Genomic DNA, 23,697 nt, shown 5'->3' with positions numbered 1-23,697 from the left:
TGAGAGCTTTGGCCATGATTGATGCAACATTAGTTTTTACCAGGAGTACCTCCTGTTTGCAGGAGCCTCTTGTGGCGCAGAGTGGTAAGGCAGCCGCCTGAAAGCTTTGCTCATGAGGTTGGGAGTTCGATCCCAGCAGCCGGCTCAAGGTTGACTCAGCCGTCCATCCTTCCGAGGTCGGTAAAATGAGTACCCAGCTTGCTGCTGGGGGGTAAACGGTCATGACTGGGGAAGGCACTGGCAAACCACCCCGTATTGAGTCTGCCATGAAAACGCTAGAGGGCGTCACCCCAAGGGTCAGACATGACTCGGTGCTTGCACAGGGGATACCTTTACCTTTACCTTACCTCCTGTTTGCAGTTAATGATCTCCTGGAGCATTTCAATGAGATCCTCAAACTGCTGGAGGATGTGTGCCAGCTGGAGACAGGCCTAGAAGAGACCTTTAAGAGAATTAGGGACAGAAAAAGAACCTTCCAGTGGAAAATGTAGTTCTACTTGCTTCAAGAACTCAGCTAGGGTTGCCAAGAACTTACAGCACCTTCTTGAAGTCTGCTTTGGCCAGACTTAGAGCTTAGAAAGTCCCAATCTCCACCTGCAGTGCTACTGAAGGGTCCAAATAGTACACAAAGGACATTGTACTTGAACAGAGATCAGCAGGCAACGTCTGCCAAGGAACTACCTCATGGCTAGGCTACTCGTACAAAAGGAGATCAAAGAGTGAAGAACAGGGATATCAGTGCTTTGAAGTTCTTCAGAGACAGATCTAGGGTTTGCCATCTACTTGAACTCTCCAAACGTATCCCTGTTTTCTCAGGAAAACTGAATCCCCCCTCAATTATACTATGCTTATAATCCATGATTCGAATACAAATTGGGATACACATATACCCAGAAAGTAATTTCCCAGCATAGAACTAAGTGCATATTTAATCCAGAGTCTTCATGGCAGCCACATGGACTTTGCAATGTGTGAACCAGCCCAGAGAATTGATTTCATTGCCTAGGGAGAATGACAGCACTGGTTAAACACCACTTGATCGTAATTCTATATACTTTTATAAAAGAGACAGGAGAGACCAAAGAATCATACAACATGCCACATCCTTCAATGCAAGCAGGAGCCTGATCAGTAGCTGTGCAATTTATATTTTAATTTGGTATTTTTGAGGGGTATTTTTTGTATTTCTGAAAAATCCCAGATCCCAATACTGGTATTTGAATGTTTTTTTTTGTTTGTTTTTTGAAATCCTGAATTTTTTGAGGTCACACAGACCCAAGAAGAAAAATACTGGATTTAAAAAAAAAAAGCCAGCCTGATCCTAAGGCTAGCTGGGCTTCTTCTGCAGTGTGGTTTAATCTTCACTGCAGGAGAAGCCTGACCCAGATCTTGTGTGCATTGGGGAGTAGTCTCTCCAAGGCATGCCAGTGCTGGCTGGGACAGCTTCTCATACAGTCTGGTTTAAAGCAGGCTGCATGAGAAGCCAGCCCAAAGCTGAGCTGGCAGGCACAGTCTGCTTCCCCTAGCCTGATCCTCAGGGTATCTTCTGCAGCTCCCTTTTAACTTTAATGAAACAAAACAAACAACTGAGAAGCCCAACAAAGAGCTGAGAGGCTGATCTACCAGTAATAATTATCTCCAAGATTTTTTAAGTTTTTTCAAGAAAACCTGGATACATTTAAGATGCTGAAAGATACCCAAATGCACACCCCTATTGACCAGAGAATGCCAAATGAATATTATGCCAGAATTCAGGCCTTCTATTCCCAAATCCTTTCAGAACTGAGTTTTCTGAAACAACATTAATAAGTTTTCATGTGGAAACCTGTACACAAGAAAACAGAGAGGCTTTGATTTATTGAAGATTTCCATTAAAAGAACATTTCTATCAATGGGGAACAACTTTATTGCCTCCCTGCTCTTGCCATAGTCCCCAATAGTTCTGAAATGCTGTTCCTGAGGGACAGCCCCCCCCCCCCCACAACAGGAAGAGAACTGTAGAAAATCCAGTCCCTTGCCAGGAAGCCCTCCATTGGCTCCAACCCATTGTCTTAGAGTCCTCTTTGCTTTATCTGTCTCCCATTTAGTTCCTCAGGATTTCTCTCAAACACCACTGCTGAAGAGCTGGGAATATAAAGCAGCTCATTATTCCTCCCAAGCTCCTGTTTTCAGGACTACTTTTTGACTCTTAGAGTGAAAGAACTGCTCAGATTATGCACGGACTTAATCAAAGCAAAAAATGCCCTGCTGATATACTGTAAGCATAGTTTGTATGTAGGGCAGGAGTATTTAAGCCAAAGTAAGCCACAAAAAAGTATGATGGTATTTGCACTGTAAACAACTGTTGAATGTACTCAGTTTTAATACGGGTTTTTTTCCAAATAAGAAGCAGTTCATTGAAACAAAATCAGACATTGGAGAATGGAGAGTAGGAAAATAATAGTTTGAATTCTGATCCAGTACAGTCTCATAGTGATTTTCAGGTATCACTGATGCTTCGAAATCCAGTCTTGAGGGAGAGTTAGGAAGCCCATGCATCCATAAACATTGTCAGCTATTACAAGCCCGGTTCTGCAGTTTCATGACATTGTAATTTTTTTCTTCCACATGGCTGGTTTGCTCAAGTAGCCATCCTCGCTCTTGTTCATCCACCCTTAGTCGGAGAGTAACTTCCTGGAAGACACTGTTTACTTCCACCTAGGCAATACAGAACATAATCCAAATTAGCTTCTGGAACAAAATACCATTTTGCATGCCGCTGACAAGACAATTAATTGTCACACCTCCTTAAAGTGAAGCTTTTTGAACATGCTGATACTGGCTTTGTTTTCTAATCCTATTTTAGCCTCAAAGGTGATGAGTCCCAGCCGCGTCATTCCTACGAGACAAAAAGATTAGAAATAAAGCTATCATTCATCTACAAATCACACTGAAAATAGTGTTCACGGGCAAATGAGATTTCACAGCTTCTTACACAAGCAGTATTAGCAAGGCTAATATAATAATGATAAAATAATAATTTGTCTTTAAACAGAAACCTAAAAATCATGCAGATTTGTGCACAGATGTTCCAGGTCCTGCTTGTAACTGCTCTTCCTATAACACTTTCCACATAGATTATTTGTCCCTTTGACCAATGCTGTTGGAAAGTGCTAATTTTTCATGCATTTCTATAGCATTGTGGTGCATTTGTGCCTCTCCCAGGGTTTCCCTGCCTTTCTCTGATCTTTCCCAAACAGGCTTTGCTGTGGACTTTTAGGAAGGATAGCAGCAAAATCTGGATAACTGATATGTAGGCAGAATATCAGTGGCTCTGAATTCACAACGTGCAATTTTTTTTTAAGTAGGGAAAAAAGGGGGAGAGGCATATCTCAGCAATTAAAGTTTGGTGTATTGGTTAGGAGTGTGGACTTCTAATCTGAACAGCCGGGTTTGATTTTGCACTCCCCCACATGCAGCCAGCTGGGTAAACTTTGGGCTCGCCACGGCACTGATAAAATTGTTCTAACCAAGCAGTGAGGCTCTCTCAGCCTCACCCACCTCACAGGGTGTCTGTTGTGGGGAGAGGAAAGGGAAGGCAACTGTAAGCCGCTTTGAGCCTCCTACGGTTAGAGAAAAGCGGCATATAAGAACCAACTCTTCTTCTTCTTTCTCCTCCTATTTGCTATGTCTTCTAGGACATGTTATATTTATTAGGTTTTAAGCATATTAGTTTTTTTCTGCATTGATGCATTTAAGTCACATGAAAATATCTGATTTGTCTATTTATGATGAAGTTTCAGAGTATGTGGGTTTTTAATATTTTTTACTTACCCATCTTTTCAACTTAAGGTATCTTGCAACATTTAACTTACTACTCCCCCCTCCCATTTTATCCTCAAAACCACCATCCTGTGACATAGATTAGGTTGAGAGAGAGTTATAAGCCCAAAGTGAAATAATGAGCTTCCAGATCACAGTGGGGATTTAAAATTGACTGTTCCAGATACCGTAGTGGTCTGACATTTTATAAAATGCAAAATTTACTTACAATTTTGTATAAGGGAAGGAAGGGAATAAACACTGGGCTTGAAACATGGCAGAAGGAGTAGAAGGTAATTTGTGATTGGAATTACAGTAAGTAAAAATTAATGGATTTACAGAACAGCCTAAATAAATAACTGGAACCTTCATAGAATCATAGAGTTGGAAGGGGCCATAAAGGTAAAGGTAAAGGTATCCCCTGTGCAAGCACCGAGTCATGTCTGACCCTTGGGGTGATGCCCTCTAGCGTTTTCATGGCAGACTCAATACGGGGTGGTTTGCCAGTGCCTTCCCCAGTCATTACCGTTTACCCCCCAGCAAGCTGGGTACTCATTTTACCGACCTCGGAAGGATGGAAGGCTGAGTCAACCTTGAGCTGGCTGCTGGGATTGAACTCCCAGCCTCATGGGCAAAGCTTTCAGACGGCTGCCTTACCACTCTGCGCCACAAGAGGCTCTGGAAGGGGCCATACAGGCCATCTAGTCCAACCCCCTGCTCAACGCAGGATCAGCTCTAAGCATCCTAAAGCATCCAAGAAAAGTGTGTATCCAACCTTTGCTTGGAGACTGCCAGTGAGCAACCTTCACACATACATACTCTCCCTTGATTTGTAAAGCCTTTAAAGAAGTTGTCTATACAATCTGCAACTTGAAAAACAAGGCAGGAACAGTTTTGTAGAAGTTCCTACATTCTGCCATTAGTGGGCAGATTCCCAGTGTGTACACTTTCATAAGTGTACAGAAGCCTAAATGAGCCTGCTTCTATTGCTTCTCATTATATCCACCAATGCTATCATTCTTACCATAGGACATCATGATCTGAGTGGCTTCCTTACCAAAACCTCTGCCCCGGTAGCTCGCCTCTGAAACGGAGAACAAATAGTAATAAAGGCTTTATTAACTGGCACTTGGTTATCCAGTTTGCTGCGTGAGTCACTCACCTCATACCAGCCAAGTAACTCACCTGGGTAGTGCCCAACTCATGCAGCTGTAAAATGGCAAAGAGATGGCAGCTAGATGCTACATGACTCCCACAGCTGCTAGCCAGCAAAGTGATTTGGGCAAGAGCCACTCAACTGCTTTGTCAACCAGCAATCCCAGTTCCCCGGCCCATATTCAGCTGATGCTACGCCATTTGCACTGGTTACCAGATCAAGTTTAAGGTTCTGGTCTTAACCTTTAAGGCTATACGTGGCCTGAGTCCGGCTGCGGGACTGCTTATCTGCTTATGCCTCCTGCAGGGCTCTTCAGGCTGTGGGTATGAATTTACTGGTGATCCAGGATCCCCGGGATATGCTTGGCCTCGACCAGGGCCAGGGCTTTTTCAGCCCTGGCCTCAACCTGGTGGAACGAGCTCCCAGAAGAGCTGTGGGCCCTGCAGGATTTGTCAGCTTTCCGCAGGGCCTGCAAGATGGAGCTCTTCCACCAGGCATATGGTTGAGGCCAGGTCCGCTCCCGACGCTGTCAGCTGTGGATCTCTATGAATTATGAATTCTGTAAACCGTGGCGAGACATTTGAGAGCGGCAGTATATAAATATAAAAATAAATAAAGTTGACAAAGCTTTTAAGAGTTTCTAGGCCTTTCTAGAACAGGAATCTCTCCTTTCAGGGAACTCAAAGTTGTATGCTGGCCTATCCTTTTCACTGTATCCTCAGCCTTCTATTGATTTCGGATAGATAATACTCTATACTTAGCTTCTGAAAACTTGAAAACGAATAAAAAATCTGACAACTGCTGGACTATGGGAAGAAGTCTGCACTAAGCACCCAAGGATGGCTTGTAAGCCATGTTGAAATTGCAGTGTCACAAACATATGTATAAGACACATGCCTGAACATAACTCAGTTGTATTTGGGCTGGTTTCAGCCATAGTGGCCTATTCCTGATGGATAAACAGGCAATCTTCAACAACTTTTCTGAATGCCTCAGCATTAGAGGGCAGAAAGAGGAACAAATTGTTGAAGTATTAGTTTTACCTCCAATCATGACTTCAATCTCTCCCAGTGTTGAATCTTCAGAGTTTGTGAGGAACAAATTTACATCTCCCACCATACAATCTTCCTCTGTGGCGGACTGCCTGGACCACTTCTCTGTATCAAGTATTATAAATGTGCATTCTGGAAAAATAAAGCAGCAGATTCAGCAATGTGACAGGTGATACCTCACCTATCCTTCCCCAGAATTCTTTAAGAAAAAAATTTCAGAGGTTTTGGGTCTCTCTTAGAGCATGGCTTCAAGAAGAGGCAGAGAAGTGAGTCTTCTGCTGCAGATCCAAGCATAGAACATGCAAGGAATGGGATGACTGGAAATGACAGAGAGTCAGGCTATTAAGCCAAACCAGAATTGTGGATCCCTGAATACAACTAGTACAAAGCAAGCAGCTACACCTGCTATCAGCCAAAGGAACCAAATCTTTTAAGAGAACACGAGGAACTCAATCCCACAGACTACTACAGCAAACTCTGTAAAACATAAAGATGTAGGCCTGGATGCAGAGTCATAAAATACTCCCTGGATTTTTCTACATCTATACTTTACCATACAAACATAGTAGTACAGGGATGCAGAAGCTAAGGATCAACTGTCCCAGGGCATCTGTGTCAAACTGCTCCGTGGAGCACAACTTCTAGATCACCCAGAAGTGATTGTGAGAAAGTTACTGCAGATTGGGGTTGGGCATTTGACTAGTGCAGTATTTCTAAAACATGAACAATGAAAATAGTATTTCAATAATCAAAAAGTTTCATACTTGATTACAAAAGCACATAATTAACTCCTATTTTGAAACATCTAGTCTAGCTATTAAATAACTCTGGTCCTGTTCAGAGTTGTCTGTGGTTATAGAAGGGAATAAGTAGAAGGTTTGCTAGGCTGCTTAGGGCAGAACTTGATTACTGCAGGGCTAGTGGGCAAGTAGACTCAATTTGGGAAAAAAATAAACTGCTCAAGACTTGGTAGCATTCTTGGCTTTTTGGCATTCTTTTGTGGCTAGGTGACAGGCAACCTAATAGTTGATCAATCATCCGACTAGTCTGCCAGTGCCACTGGAAGTAGTTATCATTGTCATGTCAGGGTGTTGTTGGATTGTTGGACACCTGCAACTTGCATAATTTTGTCCTTCAGCAGTTCCTAAGGGTAAGACTACAGGCCATGTTCATACAATCCAAACAGAAAATTGGGTGTCACCACATTGTGTGAGAATCTGCTAAACTTTCATCAACACATCAGTTATGTTCACTTGGTGCCCCCCTGATCACATACATTTGTTTCATATACAACCTTGATTAGCACTTAGCAATGTATAGGGCTCAATACTCCATTCTCAAGCCCTGGCAAATATTCAAAACCCTCACTGTCTGTATCCTCTTGCCAACTGCGTTGCATCTCATATTCCTGTTCCAGGCTTAGTGGCTCAGATGCAGTCAGGCGCTGCAGCTCTTCTGATTTCATCCACTCATGGTATCTAGTGAGAAAAACAAGAAAGAAAACATGCCCTTTTCCAGGTCAATCATACTATACATGATGGGAGGAAGCTGGAGAACTGACCTATCTTCAACTCAGGTATGAAGACATATAAACATCAGTCTGACTATAACCCTTGCTCCTCATCCCAAATAAGCCAGGATTCACTATCTAGAAATATCACAGAGGCATGAAAGAGTGATAGAAAGATCCTGATACCCTGCAATGTATAATCTCTGTATAAAACTTAGTTTCCAACATTTTACATGTTATGTTTTTATCTCACTTTTTAGACAAAATTGCTGTTCCCAAAACGGCTCTCAGGATCAAAAATCAATACAATTGACCATGAAAAAGGGACAGAGGGTAAGAAAAAGCCAAGCATTGCTTTATTGAGCTTCAGCAGAAGACTCCCTTCCCATTTCAGTTTCTGGCAGCCATTAATAAGTCTGTAGAGCACATCTTCATTATTGCCAGGATCTTCTGCTGTACTGCTTGTGAGCTTCTCTCTCTCTCCCTCCCTCCATTTATCTATTCTTCACATTACCAGTTCCCCTTATACTGTACAGTCTATCTGTGAAGGTTTCAAAGCTGGATGTACTATGGAATCAATCACTCACCTTAATACTAGGGGGAAAAATTGGAAATAATTTTTTATACTTTCTACGTATTATATTCCAAAAACTTAAAAAAAAATTCTACAACAGTTATATACATATTCCATTAATTCAGTGAAGTAGCTTGAACTGGGCAATTGCAGCTATCCTGAGCCTAGTGGTCAAGAACAACGTCTCTGTATGTTCTTTTGTCAATAGAAATGAGATATTATACACGTTTTCCTTCTGAATGTTCAAAATTCAGAAAGAACATGTAACTTCCTAAGTCAAACTACTATGTTTTGTGGGGATGGAAACCTGTTTCCTACCTTGGTACATGAGCAGAGGTGTATGGTACCAAAGTCACTCTCTTCCCCTGTAATACAGTATTTTGGTTAATCCTCATAGCCACAAACCTGAAACAACAGGATACATTAGTGGAAGACATTACTTGACAAAATAAATGTAGATCACAACTGAAGGCAGTATTCACTATACATTTTTCTTTTGCTCTTTATTTCTCTAGAGTAGATACAGAGGATGAACAAACACAGTGTGCGATTAATGAAACTATAAATGATGCCATACAGTTTGGTATTCCACATTTACTTTAAACACTAGCTATTTCAAACAGGAACTACAGGCGTACATCTTTAACATGTATTCAGACAACGGACATTATTTTGTAAACTGGCTGTTTTCAGTGCAACTACATTGCCTGTCACAATATTCTGTAGAAGTAAGTTCTACAAGCTAATCCAGTCCTATACAAAGCTGGTTTAAAAAAAAAAAACAGGTTTATTACATTTCATCTGGCATCCTCTCGCTTATTAAAAAACAACAAAGCAACAGTTTCATATCCTACATCAGTGATACTCAGTGACTCAAAAGCCACGTGGCTTTTTGACAAAAAAATCTGTTTTTTTTTCTGAAGAAGAACTGATTGGCTGATTAGATTTATTGAAACTGAAGAAGAGCTGTTTTGAGGACCCTGCCTTATTACTGCCCAAAGTCTCAAAGCAGCTTGCAGTTGCCTACCCTTCCTCTCCCCACAATTGACATCTAGGAAGTGAGTGAGGCTGAGAGAACTGTGACTGTGCCAAGGTCATCCAGATGGCTGTATGTGGAGCTTCTCCAGATTCGACTGCTCTTAATCACTACAGCAAGCTGAGCACCATTCCCCAGTGTGGCACTCACACCATGTTCCAAGGGTATAGGAAAAGCCTTTGTCCAGTGAGACTTGTGGCTGACAAGTGGTTCCCACTTTGAAACATCCAACACCAGAAGGGACTTGTGGGTGGATGTGCAGGTCCTCTGCTAGGGACAACAATAAGGGCCTGGACACTCATTTGGATGAAGCCATAGTTAAATTCGTTCATTTAACAGTTTTGCCTTATATTATAGTATGTATGTGTTTGGTTGGGTCATGTACAGGACAAACAGTACTCTACCTACAGTACAGTTCTAAACAGAGTTTCGCCTACCTAATCCCTTTGACTCAAATTAACATAGGAGGGTATGACCCTGTTAGGATTTCACTGTTGATATTCAGAGCCCAAGTTTAAAAATACAAATCCTTCCTTACTTTCTCACTTTGTGAATTAAGCAGATGCCATCCCATCCCCCCCCCCCGAGAGCATATGCCCACTCTGCAGTTTAAAGATGGACTGAAAATGGTTATTACCTAATAGATCTACGATCTAAACACGAAGAAACCGTACGAACACACGTTAGTGCATTGAGAAGTGGGGATGCAGGAGGGGAGGCAATATAGTCGTCCTGAGAGGATGTCCTGGAGAAAAATAGCTTAGCTTCAACCCAAGATTAAACTTCAGCAAGTCCTAACCACCAGATTCAGGCTAAAATGCTCAGCATTAATAAAGGGCGGCGGACAGGAGCCACTAAGCGTCTTCCCCCTGCGAATATCACAACTCCGACCCCTCACTCGATCCAGCACTGTCCCAAGCAGCTGCCAACACAGCAGTCCACGCATGCGCAGTTCGCAAATGCACACTTCCTCTTTGTCATGTGCCGGTAGAAAAGAACCAATGGGCGTAGAAAGCGGTTCAGGCGGTTCTAGTCACGCGTACGGAAGGCGGCTGCAGCCTTTGATAGGGTTTTGATGACTGCAGTTGTACGCATGCGCTCTGGGCGTATTGCTTCCTCAGTGCGCTATGAGGGAAGCTGGGTTAGAGATGGGCGAGCGGCTGCTGGGAAGTGAGGCGGCAGCGGCGGGGAAAGGCTTTGTGCAGTGAGTGGCTTGCGGGGAGGCGGGGGTCAACGTGGAGGTGGGCGGAGGGACGCTGTGGGTGAGGAAGCGCCGTGGAAACCCAGGGAGGCTGAGGAATTCTCCCCCAGGAATGATCCCCTGGCACAGGTAGCGTTAAGAGAACGAATAACCTTCGCTGTGGGGCGCTCACCACAAAGCAGGGGGGCATCAGTAGGGGTTCTTAGCTGCAGTGTAATCTAAAAGGAAGTGAGAAATGGTGCATGGCTTAACTGACGTGTCTTATCTTAAGTTCCATAATTGTTATCTATATAGGGTAAGATGTAGCCTTTCTTCCTTGGCTCAGATATGTGCAGGTTTACAATGAGTCAGTGTAGATTCAAATGAGTAGTTGGTCTGAGGTCGTAGCTGAAGAAATGTACTTGCACACAAAAGCTTATACCTTGAGTAAAACTTTGTTGGTCTTCAAGGTGCCACTGGACCCAGACTTTGTTATGATGAATCCAGGCTGAACATATAACACATGCATTGTAGTAGAAAAGAGTCCAGGAACACCTTGAAGACAACAAAATTTGTGATAGTATGAGCTTCTGTGAGTCACTGCTCTCTTCTTTTTTGTTAGTCTTTCAGGTGCTACTGGACTCTTTTCTACAGCTAAAGATAGACTAACATGGCTATCGATTTAATATTAACACTATCATTGTGTGGTGTAGTGGATAAGAACATAAGACTTGTGCTAATGGTCCACTTAGTCCAGCATCCTGTTTCACATAGTGGCCAACGGTTCATCTGGAAGGCCAACAATAGGGCACAGAGGCCTCTGATATTGCCTTCTGGCTCTGACATTCAGTGGCTTAGTGCCTCTGAATGTGGAGATACCCCTCAGTCACTATGACTAGTAACCTCAGTTAGACCTATCCTACATGAATTTATGCAATCCCCTTTTAAAGCTGTTTATTTCTATGGCCTCTGGCAGCAAATTCCACATTTTAATAACTGTGTAAAGTAGAGTGGCAAACTAGAAAACTGGGCCACCTGCATTTGAATTCCTACCTCTACCATGGTTGATCATTGGGTGACCTTGAGCCTGTCACAAACTCTCAGCCTGGATGCTTCTCAGGACAGTTGCTGTGAAAAAATGATGCTGAGAAAAATTATGATCTAGAAACCACTTGGAGCCCCAGCTGGTGAGAAAAGCAGGATATAAACGAATAAATACATGCAAATACTTAACTCTAACTTTGTGAATTATATTTACATCTATTTGTTAAAAGTCTTATTGTATTTTTTCAGGATTCACATTGGCTTGTGGGGAAACGTTATTTTGCTTCGTAACAACCAGCCCTTCCTTTTGGAAAGTTCTGAACACATACAGCCTGATGCTTGTGCATGTTTACTCTGAAGTAAGTCCTATTTAGTTGCTGCCTTCGCTTTCAAGTCTGTGGTTTTGTTTAGTGTCCTTGCATGTGTCTGTGGAATTGAAAGTATTGCCTATACTGCACTGTGTTGATTGTATTATTCCTTAGTCTTGACATCCTGGTTTAGTGCAATGTTCTACCACTTCATTGGTTGTACATTTTAATCTATTTTTACAATGCAATCTCAAATGAAGTTACATCTTTCTAAGATCATTAACTTTAAAGGCATAAATCTGTTTAGAGTTGTATTGTAAAGGCATTGTTTTTATGTTTAGTTTGTTGTGCTTGTCAACAAGAAAGGTGTTCTATAATAAATTAAATAAATAAATACAGAGGTAGCCAGGCAACGTTGGCATTATGAAAAGCTTGTGTTCTGCATGTCAAAAGATTATTCTCCTGGCTTATATGCTTATAAGACAACATATTTTAACTATATTAGCAACTTATTTACTTCACTTGTACTGCAGTTTTTTCTCCAATGGTGGCCCAAAGGAGCTTACATCATTCTCCCCTCCCCTGTTTATCTTCACATTAATCCTGTGAGGTAGGTTAGGCCAAGGCCACCCAGCAAGCTTCTAAGGTAGAGTGGGATTTGAAACCGGGCCTGTCAGATTCTATTCTGATCCTCTAACCACTACATCAGGGGTGGCCAAACTGTGGCCCTCCAGATGTCCATAAACTTTAATTACCATGAGCCCCTGCCAGCTGCTGGACATCTCAAGAGCCACAGTTCGGCCACCCTTGCATGACATCATGCTGGTGTACACACTTGTGTGGCACTGACAATATGAATTTTATTTAAACGACGATTTCAAGCATGTACTTTAAGCTGTCTGCTTCGATCTTGTAGAACAGTAATATTGTTTGGTCTTTTACCATGATTATGGTTTCCAAAAAGGGCTGTGGCGTTAGTAGGAATTGCATAAGTTGTTATATGAGTGAAAAAATTTAGGTTGAAGTGCAAATACTAGCTGAGATCAAAGTCTCTCTTTACTTTTCATCCCAAAGAAGGGATGCTATTGCAACATACTGCTATGCTTGCTTTATGTCACTGATAGAACATGTGATGCTTCTTCCAGGACAGCCGTGGCAAAAAAAAAGGGGGTGACTTTTCCTCAGAGGTCCATCTGTCCCTTTCAACATGGCTGGAGGCATCACTGATACAGGGGAGCTCTATTCTCCTTATGTGAGTACTTAACATTAATATATTCACTTGCTGTGAATTTAGCCATTTTTTGCCTAAAATATTTTTGTATAGAACAGTTGCACTAGTCATGCTCAGAAAACAAAATAATTGATGTAAAATGAACTTAATTAGAGCATTGGAGCATGTTGCTCTTTATCTGGGTTCTTGTTTTTTTCTGAGTCTTGGGGTGTGAAAGTGAAGTGTGTGCATTCTTCCTCCACCCCTTTGCGTCTTTGAAGGGGGTGAGGGAACCCACCAAAATCAATGCCTTGATGCTTATGTCTTGACATAGAGAACTGCTAGTGAAAGTACATCTTTAATTAAAATTGTTTTGGTGAGCAATGTGGTTTCAACAGGTGAACAGAGGACTTCATCATTAAATAAGGATGCTAAAGACAAGATGCTAGTGACATTTCAAAACCAGGGTTCAAAGTGACATCCTCAAGGAATGGATTGAAGGCAGGTCTTGTCTGTTGCCTGGGTGGGATGCTTCTTGGGATCCATGTTCGTTTATGATGAGCCCTCCAGGGAAGCTGGGATATAAATATATTAAATAATTGATTATTTTTTCTGTATAAGTCTTGCAATATGTCTTGGGGATGTGACATGTTATCTTATGATCTAAAGTCAGGCCTGCCAATGCTTCAGGTTGTCTACCACAGGCCACCACAGATTGCTGGGTGTGTAGTATTGTGGAATTAAGTTACAAACTAGTTTGTTTTTCCCATTCTGCACAGTTTTGTTATGATACCAAGATAGAAAGTTAAGGTCAGCCTAATGCAGGCAGAAGTTCAACACCAGTTCACCATTGGGGCAATGGAACCTGTTCCCATCTTGTAGCACTGGGTTGTGTATTCCATCTCATAACCAAGGGGCCAGCAGAATGGCAGGCCATCTTGAAACCAAAGGACTTCAATTTGTGGGTTTGAAAGAAGAAATTCCACATCATCCAGGCCATTCAGAAAGGAGATCACCTGACATCCCTGGATTTGAAGGAGGCGTATTTACATGTGCTTATCTACCCAAGCATTCAGAAAATGTCTACTTTTTGTTTTTGACAGCCACATTACCAGTATAAGGTGCATGATTGGGGGATAGTGGAATGGAATACAGTGATTGCTGTACAGTTTCTGCAGAGACAGAGGAGTCATCTGTTCCCCTACAATGAACTTCACTCACCTGGGTGCCAGGATAGACACAATGAAAGCTAAAATTTTCCTTCTGTCAGAGAGACAGCAAAAAATCAGGGAGGAACAGTATAATTTTTTTTTTAGCTGAGAGCGTTAAAGCTGGCTCTTCTAGAATTCAGAGAATTAGTTCAGAACATTATTATTGTTGTTGTTGTTGTTGTTGTTATTATTTTATTATTATTTCATTAAACTTTTACTTATACCGCCATTCCCTTAGGAATTACAATAAAACCCATAGTTAAAACCATTAAAACCAATCCGTACTATCAATGTTGGGCAACAGGCGAGCACTAACTAACCCCACTAACCCCCCCAAACCGCCCCACGTTAGCCAAGGGACATCAGGTTAATAATATGGGAGTGAGGCAATCAGATCACTCAGATGAACCCAGGGAGTCCAGATCCAATATCGGGACTGCCCGCCCTGGCCTCAACCATATGCCTGGTGGAAGAGCTCCGTGTTGCAGGCCCTGCGGATAGCTGTTAACTCCGACAGGGCCCTTAGCTCTTCCGGGAGCTCATTCCACCAGGTTGGGGCCAGGGCAGAAAAAGCCTTGGCCCGGGTCGAGGCCAGGCAAACATCCCAAGGGCCCGGAACCACCAGTATGTTTGCACCCGCAGAGTGAAGGGCCCTGTGGGGGGCATGGGCAACCAAGCAGTCCCCTAGGTAGGCAGGACCCAGGCTGCATGTCGCCTTAAATGTTAAAACCAAAACCTTGAACTTGATCCGGAAACAAATTGGCAACCAGTGCAGATGTTGAAGTACCAGCTGAATGTGGGCCCTTCAAGGTGTTCTAGTGAGGACCCTAGCAGCTGCATTCTGTATCAATTGTAACTTCCGGGTCAAAGACAAGGGCAGGCCCGCGTAGAGCAAGTTACAGTAGTCTAGTCTGGAGGTGACCGTTGCATGGATCACTGTGGCTAAGTGATCTGAGGACAAGTAGAGCGCTAGTAGTCTGGCTTGGCTAAGATGAAAAAACGCCGTCCGGGCTACTTTCATGATCCATAGAAAGGGAAGCATCAAAGGTCACGCCCAAATTCCTGGCTATTGGTGCAGGTGTTAATTGCACTCTGTCCAGGCATGGGAGGCGCGCTTACTGAACCAGCCCTGTTCTACCCAGCCACAAGACCTCTGTCTTGGAAGGGTTGTTTCAGGCGACTCTGCCTGAGCAATCCAGCCACTGCTTCCAAACAGCTGGCAAATGTATTTGGGGGGGAGTCCGTCCGTCCGTCCATTAGGAAGTAGAGCTGGATGTCATCCGCATATTGGTGACATCCCAGCCCATAGCCCCAGACCAGCTGGGCTTAAGGGCACATATAGATGTTGAAAAGTGTGGGGGAGAGTATCCCCCCCTGCGGAACCCCACATGGGAGCTCGCAGGGTTCCGATAACTCATCACCCCCTGCAACCCTCTGCATCCGGTTCTGGAGAAAGGAGACCAGCCATTGTAGCACAGTCCCTCTTATTCCGGTTCCGGCGAGGCGGTGTGCCAATAACTTGTGGTCAACCACATCAAATGCGGCTGACAGATCTAAGAGCATGAATATGGGGGAACTACCTCGGTCCAGCTGGTGCCGGATATCATCTGTCAGGGCAACCAGCACGGTCTCCACCCCATGGCCAGGTTGGAAGCCAGACTGGTATGGGTCAAGGGCCCATAGCGATAGCAGCCGTAAGGCAGGACTGCCAGTCCTCTACCGGGGACCGGTACCGGTCCGTGGATCAGTTGGTACCGGTCTGTGACTCCTCCTTGTCCTCCTCCCTGGCTGCTGCCTCGGGGGCTGCCCTATCACTCTGCTGCCAGCTTACCTTTGGTGCTTTCCGGCGGCCACCATGACTGGGGTTCCCCCTTGGCGTGGCACTTTACAGCTGCAGTGCCCCCCACCGGGCGGCGGGAAGTCAGGGGTGCCGGCGGGAAAGCAAGTGGAGCAGGGGCTCATACGACGGCAGCAACATCCCTCGGCAAAAGACTACCCCCCACCCTGGGCCTCAGTAAAATTGTCAAGCGTTGGCTGGTCCCCGGTGATAAAAAGATTGGGGACCACTGCCGTAGAGCATTCAGAAATCTCTGGGGATCCATAAGTCTTTTTAGGGAGACTAAAATACGTCCATCACCCAAACGGGGAGAGGGTGGTACCCTCAGTCAAGCCTTCAGGGCATGGTGGTCTGTCCGTGGAATAATGTTATTTGCCACCAGATCTACCGCAACACCTGCGCCAAAGATCAAATCGAGGGTGTGGCTGGCCTGGTGAGTGGGGCCAGCAACAAACTGCGAGAACCCTAATGTCTCCATGGCTGACACCAGGTCCAGGCCAAGTCCTGAAGGCGGCGCGTCCGCATGGAAATTGAAGTCACCCAGGACTAAACGTCTTGGGTACTGCAACGTTCAGGCAGCCACCGCCTCCAGCAGTCCTAGCAGCGAATCTGTAGGTGCAGTGGTGAGCGGTACACCAACCAGATAACCTTGTTCTCGATCGATTCCCACTCCAAGCTGACACACTATCCTCTGAATCAATGGCACAGGGAGAGCCCTGAAGGAAAAGGACTCCCTGACCAGGATTGCCACCCCCCCCCCCGGAGCCGGGGTTGGTGCAGGACCGAATATCCAGGTGGTGTCAGATCTTTCAAGGCGACTGTCTCGCCTTCACGCACCCAGGTTTCGGTCAGGCAAGCCTGGTCTGCCTCATGCCTTGCAAAATAGTCCCGCAAGGTTGAGGACTTGTTGTTTATCGACCTGGCATTGCATAGGATCAGCCCCGGTTCCACCCTAGCCCTCTCTCCTGTGAACCCAGGTATGGGACAGAGGTTTGAAGGGCAGTGTCCGTGTCGACCAGGCCACTAGTGGTCTTATCAACCAGGCCACCAGGGCCTTCCCGGACCTATGTATGTTGCTGCCCCCCCCCTATTATTGAACCTCCTTCCATGTATGTCATGGTAAGAACTCTGTAATAGAGTGGTCCATAAATAATCAGGTATTCAAAAAGATATCAGACCAGTTTGGTACATTTGCAGCACGAAATAACTTGCTTGCATCAGTGTTTCACCCTGACTCCCACTGGCTCGGACATGGAAATTGAGCTGGAAGATCTAGTGCAGCAGTCCCCAACCCCCGGGCCAGAGACCGGTACCAGTCCGTGGATCAGTCGATACCACGCCACGGCTCCTCCTCGTCCTCCTCCCCGGCTGCTGCCTTGGGGGCTGTCCTGCCAGTCTGCCACCAGCTCACCTTTGGTACTTTCCAGCGGCCGCCATGGCTGGGGCTCCCCCTTGGCGTGGCACTGATGATGTCCCTCGGCAAAAGACTACCCCCCCGGGCTGCCCTATCACTCTGCTGCCCTATCACTCTGCTGCCAGCTTACCTCTGGTGCTTTCCGGCAGCCACCATGACTGGGGTTCCCCCTCACAGCTGCAGTGCCCCCCACCGGGCGGCGGGAAGTCAGGGGTGCCGGCGGGAAAGCAAGTGGAGCAGGGGCTCATGCGGCGGCAGCGACATCCCTCGGCAAAAGATTACCCCCACCCTGGGATTGTGGACATCATGGTGCAAGCAAAGAGACCTTCAACCAGATACCTCTATAATTACATCTGGTCATTTTTCAAGAAGTAGTCAGAGGAGTACAGTGTGAACCCATTAAAACTATCATACCAAGCTGTTCTTTCCTTTCTCCATCAGGTGTATAGTCTGGACATAGTTACCGTATTTGCCAGCGTATAAGACCACTGGACGTATAAGACGACCCCCCAACATTTCCACTCATAATATCGAGTTTGTTATGTACTCGATGTATAAGACTACCCCCTCCTCCGCACACCTTCCACACACCAAATAAAACGTAAAGGAGCATCAGAAGGGGGGGGGGAGAGAGGAAAAAGAGAGAGCCATAAAAAAAGAAAAGAAAGCAAGAAAGTATGCTTGGATTAGTGATTACCTCCCTTCCCCCAAAAAAGGTGAGAGGAGAGGGGTAACTCTCTCTCTTTCTGTCTCTCTCTTTCTCTCTTGCAAGTTGAGGCTGCTACAGCTTCCTCTGCTTATTTAACTGCAAACAAAGAGGGAGTAAGCAAGCGAGCGGAGGGTAGAGCAAGGAGTAACGTTACCTGCATGCCAAGTTTTCAGGCCCCAGTACTGGGCCGGCCGCGTTTGCTCTCTTCCTGAATGGGGGCGGCTTCAAAACCAGAAACCGCGAAAGGAAAAGGGAGGGGGAGTAGAGGCTGGCACCTCCCCCCCCCCAGTATCCTCCTCCTTCTCCACTCCTTCACCGCTCACTGGCCCAGCCAGCCTTTTGAGAGCTCTCTCTCCCCCTCCCACTTCAGAGTTTTATGTGGGAGGGAGGGCCTGTCGCTGCCACAGCGAGGTGGGGCGTGCACACAGGCACAAGTCTGGTGGGCCCAGTGCGTTCCGAGCCGGGAGGAGTTCGCAAGACAGCAGAAGAGTTCGTGAGCCCAGTCGACCCCCCCCCACCTGGAGGCATGTTTTTCAGGGGGAAAAAGTTGTCTTATATGCCGGCAAATGCAGTACATTGAATGGTTCAGTAGCAACAAATTATTCAGCAGAATTTACCTTTTGGACAGGGGACAGAATGAGTACCATCTGTAAACCACTCCGCAGAGAATAAAGCCCTAAGGGCTCTGTGGGCAGAGAAGGGGCGGGGCCTGTCCGTGATAAAAACCCGGAGGGACCAATCAGAACCCGTGAAGCGGCTCCTGATTGGCCCCTCCGAGTGCCACTCAGGGGCCAAGTGTGCGCGCCTCCCCATTGGCCACTTGGCCCGCCCTGGACTGCCCGCACAGATGGTTTGCTACTGGGAAAGGAGCAGGGACGGCGGCGAAGCAGGGACCTTGCTTGGGGAGGGGGATGTCAGGAAAGGAGCAGGGCTGCCGCGTCAAAGACGCGGCGGTCCTGCTCCTTTCCGGCTGCCGAGTCAGGAGCCTAACAATGGCGGGGCCTTCCCGAGCCTCCCCACCATCCTTCCCCCCAGGCCATGATTGCGGCCCTGACCACCGCTACTGCGGCCAGCTGCCCACCATCGCCGGCCTCCTGGAGGTGCCAGGTCATTGCGCCGCCACCCGGGGAGGGTCACCTTGCTCCCCTGCCCAGCCAGCCAGGATGCCTGCCGCCACCATGACTGACAAGGTAAGCTCCCCCGCGCCACCCCCACCCTCCCACCCTCCCTGCTCTTTGCCCCCCCGAACCGCTGCCACTTCACGCCGCTTTCCCCCCTCCCAACAACCCGCCCACCCACCTCTAGGAGTTGCTGCCTCGCTCCTCCCCACCACCGACCCAGCTGTCGCCGTCTTCCCCTCAACCCCTCAAAACTTAGATCATGACATGTGGTAACAGACCGATTCTTCGTGTTTGAAGTCTTAATGGGATCTTGATAGAACAGATCCAAGAGTATAAATAAGTTGGTGTCATATTCCAGGCAACTTGTGCAAGATCCACATGTATCAATAATATCTCAAGTGTACAGAAAAGTGCGGGTGCAATTAAAAAATTCTTCTGGCAGAAAGGAGGTCACTGCATACCAGCTGCATTGAATATCTTTAAGGCTAAAGCTCTCCAGTTGACTTTTGGGGCACAAATCAGTATAACTGCCAATCTAGACAGTAGAGAAAAGGTCCAATCAATTTCTGAGGTTGGTTTTCCTGGTGCTAAGCTACATTTCAAATGCAGCAGTTAGAACTGAGATGGGAATGGTGCATGTTCAGCCCAGGCTTTGGATATCTACTTTTATGTTCTGGTTAAAATTGCTGTTTCGACAGCAGGGCCTTTCAAGTTTAATTCTGACAGTCTCTTTTGTTGTGCCCTGGCAAACTGCACTCACAAAAAAACTGCTACTATGATATCTCATATCGATGTTGGCCATAGGCTATAGATCTTAATAAGACAAAGGTGACAGGAGTAGAGAAGCAACATGATCTTAACAAAATCCAGGATCTTCTTTTTAGGAACTCCTTGATGCAATATCTAATTAATGTTGCAAACTCTGAACCCAGGTGATCCTTTACCCTCCTTCATTATGATGTCCTACCCTCTGCATATTTGAGTGGGAAATTTAATAGACTCCGTGCCATGGAGCAGTTTTACATCTGCAAAGAAGGCCAAACTGAGACCACTAAGCATGTCCTATTTGAGTGCAAATTATATAATAGCTTACAGAAGTATTAGTATCAGTGCTTATAGATTGCCCCCATGACCTGACAAACCAATGCCTGCAACTGTTGTTATCAGATTAACAAATAATGTAGCTAGATTTGCATGGCTAGCTTCTAGAATTAAAAAGAATTGGGTTGCTAATATATCATTTGATGTACACTGGTAGGTTATATCTGGTTTGCTATTATTATTTTTTATCAGTTACTTTTATATTTTTTATAATTCACAAGATGTCATAGTCCCATTGTATACGGCACTGGTCAGACCACACCTGGAGTACTGTGTGCAGTTCTGGAGGCCTCACTTCAAGAAGGACGTAGATAAAATTGAAAGGGTACAGAGGAGAGCGACGAAGATGATCTGGGGCCAAGGGACCACCCCTATGAAGATAGGTTGAGGGACTTGGGAATGTTCAGCCTGGAGAAAAGGAGGTTGAGAGGGGACATGATATTTCAAGTATTTGAAAGGTTGTCGCTTGGAGGAGGGCAGGATGCTGTTTCTGTTGGCTGCAGAGGAGAGGACACGCAGTAATGGGTTTAAACTTCAAGTACAACGATATAGGCTAGATATCAGGAAAAAAAATTTCACAGAGTAGTTCAGCAGTGGAATAGGCTGCCTAAGGAGGTGGTGAGCTCCCCCTCACTGGCAGTCTTCAAGCAAAGGCTGGATACACACTTTTCTTGGATGCTTTAGGATGCTTAGGGCTGATCCTGCATAGAGCAGGGGGTTGGACTAGATGGCCTGTATGGCCCCTTCCAACTCTATGATTCTATGATTCAATTTTATATTCTATTGGACTGAGACCCAATATATTGAAGAGACATTTGACAGCTGTTGCAGCTGTGAACACATTTAGCGGCAGATAAATATATCAAATGCTGCCTGAAAGAGGCCACTCCAGTAGCACCCCCAGTTCATCACTGAAGTTTACTACCCCCTTTCATATGAACCAGCAGCTGGTATTGCCATAGTTTTGTCATCATCCTATACACCCACAGGTAAAATTGTGGCACAAATATATGAGGAGAGCACTGAGAATTTTCATTAAGAGGACTGAGTCCTTTAGATTGATTTTTTTTTTGTATCCCAAGGAGTTACCAATCTGGGCAGCATAGCTTCAAAATTGACTATAGTATTGGTAAGGCTTGTGAGGTACAAGGTCTCAGATGATCTCAGTGACATCAGCTGCTTTTGTGACCCTGACCTGTGATAACATTTTTGACATTTGTTAGGCACTATAGCCTGAATCAACAGAGTTCTATAGATGGTACCCTTGGGAGAAAGGCCTTTTAAAGAGTGTTGGGGTTAATTAAGCTTGGCTATATAATCAGTCTGAGAACTTCCCCCACTGGAGAATGAAAAACTGGACTTATCTGAAGGTTTCTTCTCTTCAGTGGAGCAAAGTCCTCCAATTACCCCACCTCTAAACTGGAAAAGATTTTCATTTTATGGTTATTCTGTTGAGTCTAATTATTTGGGGAGCTGAGGCTATTTTATGCCTGGAATGACACCCCTCTAAGTCCTGGAAAGGCATGCAAAAATGTGCATAGCCCTGCCTGGAGTGAGAGGTGGTGTGACTTAACCAGTCTTGAAAGACTTTGCCCTACTGAAGAGAATAAACCTTCTTCAGAAAAGTCATCCGAAGTAAGACGTATGTTATGGTCCAGTGTCATTCTACTTTTTTTGTGAAAAAATATAATTTTGACTTTTGGGTTGTATGTTGAAATGACATGTTGGCAGCACACTCTGTCAATATTAATGTTCCTAAATATTAAAGCCTAGGTTTAGGGGAATAGTTTTATCATTCCACAAATATGACTTTTGTTCAGTTCATTCATTCATATGCTGCCCCTCACTATGATGTCTCAGGGTGGTGTACATAGAACCAGTAAAGTGGGAAACACATTGAACTATTCTTTTAGTAGTGCACAGATCCAAACAGTGATAATATCAACATCAAAAATGTAATTTGGAACCATTGAACCGTAACTGTAGCAATTTGGAGAGGAGGAGATCATGAGCTTGGATCGAGTGGCCTGACAGAGATAGATCTGGTTGCAGGGAGGTCTCCCACTGCTCATGTTCAGTTGAAGGGCCAAATGCATGAGTTCTTAATTCCAGCACAGTACAGATTCTGCATTAACCCAAGGAATAGTTTTTAGTTTCTTCACAACAAAAACTGCAAGAAGTCCCTTTCTGCTGTAATAATCACTCTTTGGCAAACAGTGACTCCAGATAAAATATCATTTCAGATCTTGTGGGGTAAAAAGGGATTCCAGACTTAGCATTGTATAAAATTTCTTTGACATGGAAACTTTGAACTAGTCATTCTTGGTCAAACTTGAGAAAGTGATCCAAAAGTTTATAAATCCTAGGTAATACTCCTACATGTAATCAAAGTGAATCATATATTTTTTAAAAAACAGAAAAGTTGTTTCACAGAAAATGAAAAAGATGGGCACACAGACATGTATGAGGTTCATGGACCTATGTTAACTACAGGGGTACATTCTCTTTCTCCTTCCCCCTCTTTTTTATTGTGCAATACATATCTTTTTCAATGCTAGGTTTGTTTGAATGGATTCTATCTCCTTTTTATGGTTTAAATCTCTGTGCTAGTCTGCCACTTTTAGTGTTGCAAAAGCAATAGGTTAAGAAAAATCAGGACTATAATCTTTTTTTAAAATGAAGACTGAAGGGAAAAAACTGGTTTTGGAAATCACAGATTTTTTTTTTTAGTACAAAACCGAAATAATTGTACCTACAGCTTTGCAAGCTCATCTCTGTGGCATTTCTATTACTATATAGCCCTTAATACCTTTTTGTTCTCATGAGTGGTGATTTTCTGATTGCAAGTGAAGTTTGGAAAGGCCTAAATCAAATGATGCTTCCTGACGCACTTAGTCCATGTAAGATTGATCTCAGTCTTCAAGGGACAATATAGACCTCCAAGATGTTAAATTACCCGCTACCTTGAAGATTGAGAATTATAGGATTGCAGAGTCTTCAGGCTGTAAAGCTCTAAGAAGCTCTACCTGCCTCATTTTTAGATAAGAAAAAAATGCATTTCTAGCTGTGTGTACTATAAATCATTCTTCCGTGATACCATTCTTTTAAATCAGTTAAAGGAGAGCCTCCAAGGTTTCTGTCCATATACTTTCTCTACAGAACTAATTAAGTTATGGCTAATAGATGATACCTGCTGGGAATGGTACTTCTGCCTGGTTGGTTAAAAAAAATTCTGCAAACTGCTTGTCATCTTCCGGGAGATGAGTCAATAGACAAATTTCTATTCTGATGCCAGTAAGAACAGGAAAAACTTGTTCTCTCAAGGAAAAACAGATGCTTGTCTGAAAAGAGGATCCTGTATGATGTTATTTATGTCCCAACACTTCTGCCACAAATGCTTGGTTTAATGTAGTGTATGTAGAGTTCAGTCTCT

General features: G+C 44.6%; 2 protein-coding genes across 8 annotated transcripts in view; one reads left to right on the top strand and one right to left on the bottom strand.

The window, feature by feature from the left end:
- Positions 1-2,344: 2,344 nt before the first annotated feature.
- On the bottom strand, positions 2,345-10,092 carry NAT9 (N-acetyltransferase 9). Of its 2 annotated transcripts, none has more exons than XM_077327914.1 (7): positions 9,767-10,092; positions 8,412-8,458; positions 7,378-7,487; positions 6,001-6,141; positions 4,826-4,885; positions 2,784-2,878; positions 2,345-2,697 (listed from the first exon to the last, which is right to left on the bottom strand). In XM_077327914.1, the coding sequence occupies exons 3-7, from the start codon at positions 7,472-7,474 to the stop codon at positions 2,551-2,553; spliced, it is 540 nt and encodes a 179-aa protein (XP_077184029.1). In that variant the 5' UTR covers positions 7,475-7,487; positions 8,412-8,458; positions 9,767-10,092; the 3' UTR covers positions 2,345-2,550. The 2 variants fall into 2 exon arrangements, with proteins under 2 accessions (XP_077184029.1, XP_077184028.1); XM_077327913.1 differs by having other exon boundaries at positions 8,412-8,498; positions 9,767-10,091.
- Positions 10,093-10,208: 116 nt separating this feature from the next.
- Positions 10,209-23,697, top strand: part of SLC38A12 (solute carrier family 38 member 12) — a 99,874-nt gene continuing 86,385 nt past the window's right edge. For 4 of the 6 annotated variants that reach the window (XM_077327897.1, XM_077327896.1, XM_077327895.1 and 1 more), the window contains exons 1-3: positions 10,328-10,459; positions 11,603-11,712; positions 12,807-12,913. In XM_077327897.1, the coding sequence (XP_077184012.1) occupies positions 12,869-12,913 (45 nt within the window). In that variant the 5' untranslated portion in view covers positions 10,328-10,459; positions 11,603-11,712; positions 12,807-12,868. Of the gene's footprint in view, positions 10,460-11,474; positions 11,497-11,602; positions 11,713-12,806; positions 12,914-23,697 lie in introns of those variants that run through there. The other 2 variants (XM_077327892.1, XM_077327893.1) reach the window with 2 other exon arrangements.

The sequence above is a fragment of the Paroedura picta genome, chromosome 3 (genome assembly GCF_049243985.1).
Source record: "Paroedura picta isolate Pp20150507F chromosome 3, Ppicta_v3.0, whole genome shotgun sequence".
NCBI lineage: Eukaryota > Metazoa > Chordata > Lepidosauria > Squamata > Gekkonidae > Paroedura > Paroedura picta.
Note: the sequence above shows the minus strand (reverse complement) of the source record. Positions and strands in the feature narration are given on the sequence as shown.

Bases quoted from the DNA above. Each gene is read 5' to 3' on its own strand.
- NAT9 (XM_077327913.1), bottom strand. From the start codon at position 8,488: ATGAGGATTAACCAAAATACTGTATTACAGGGGAAGAGAGTGACTTTG. The intron at 2,879-4,825 runs GTAAGAATGATA...TTTGTCTCGTAG, and splicing joins TCAGATCATGATGTCCTATG to GAATGACGCGGCTGGGACTC. The intron at 2,698-2,783 runs GTGTGACAATTA...TGTATTGCCTAG, and splicing joins AAAAGCTTCACTTTAAGGAG to GTGGAAGTAAACAGTGTCTT.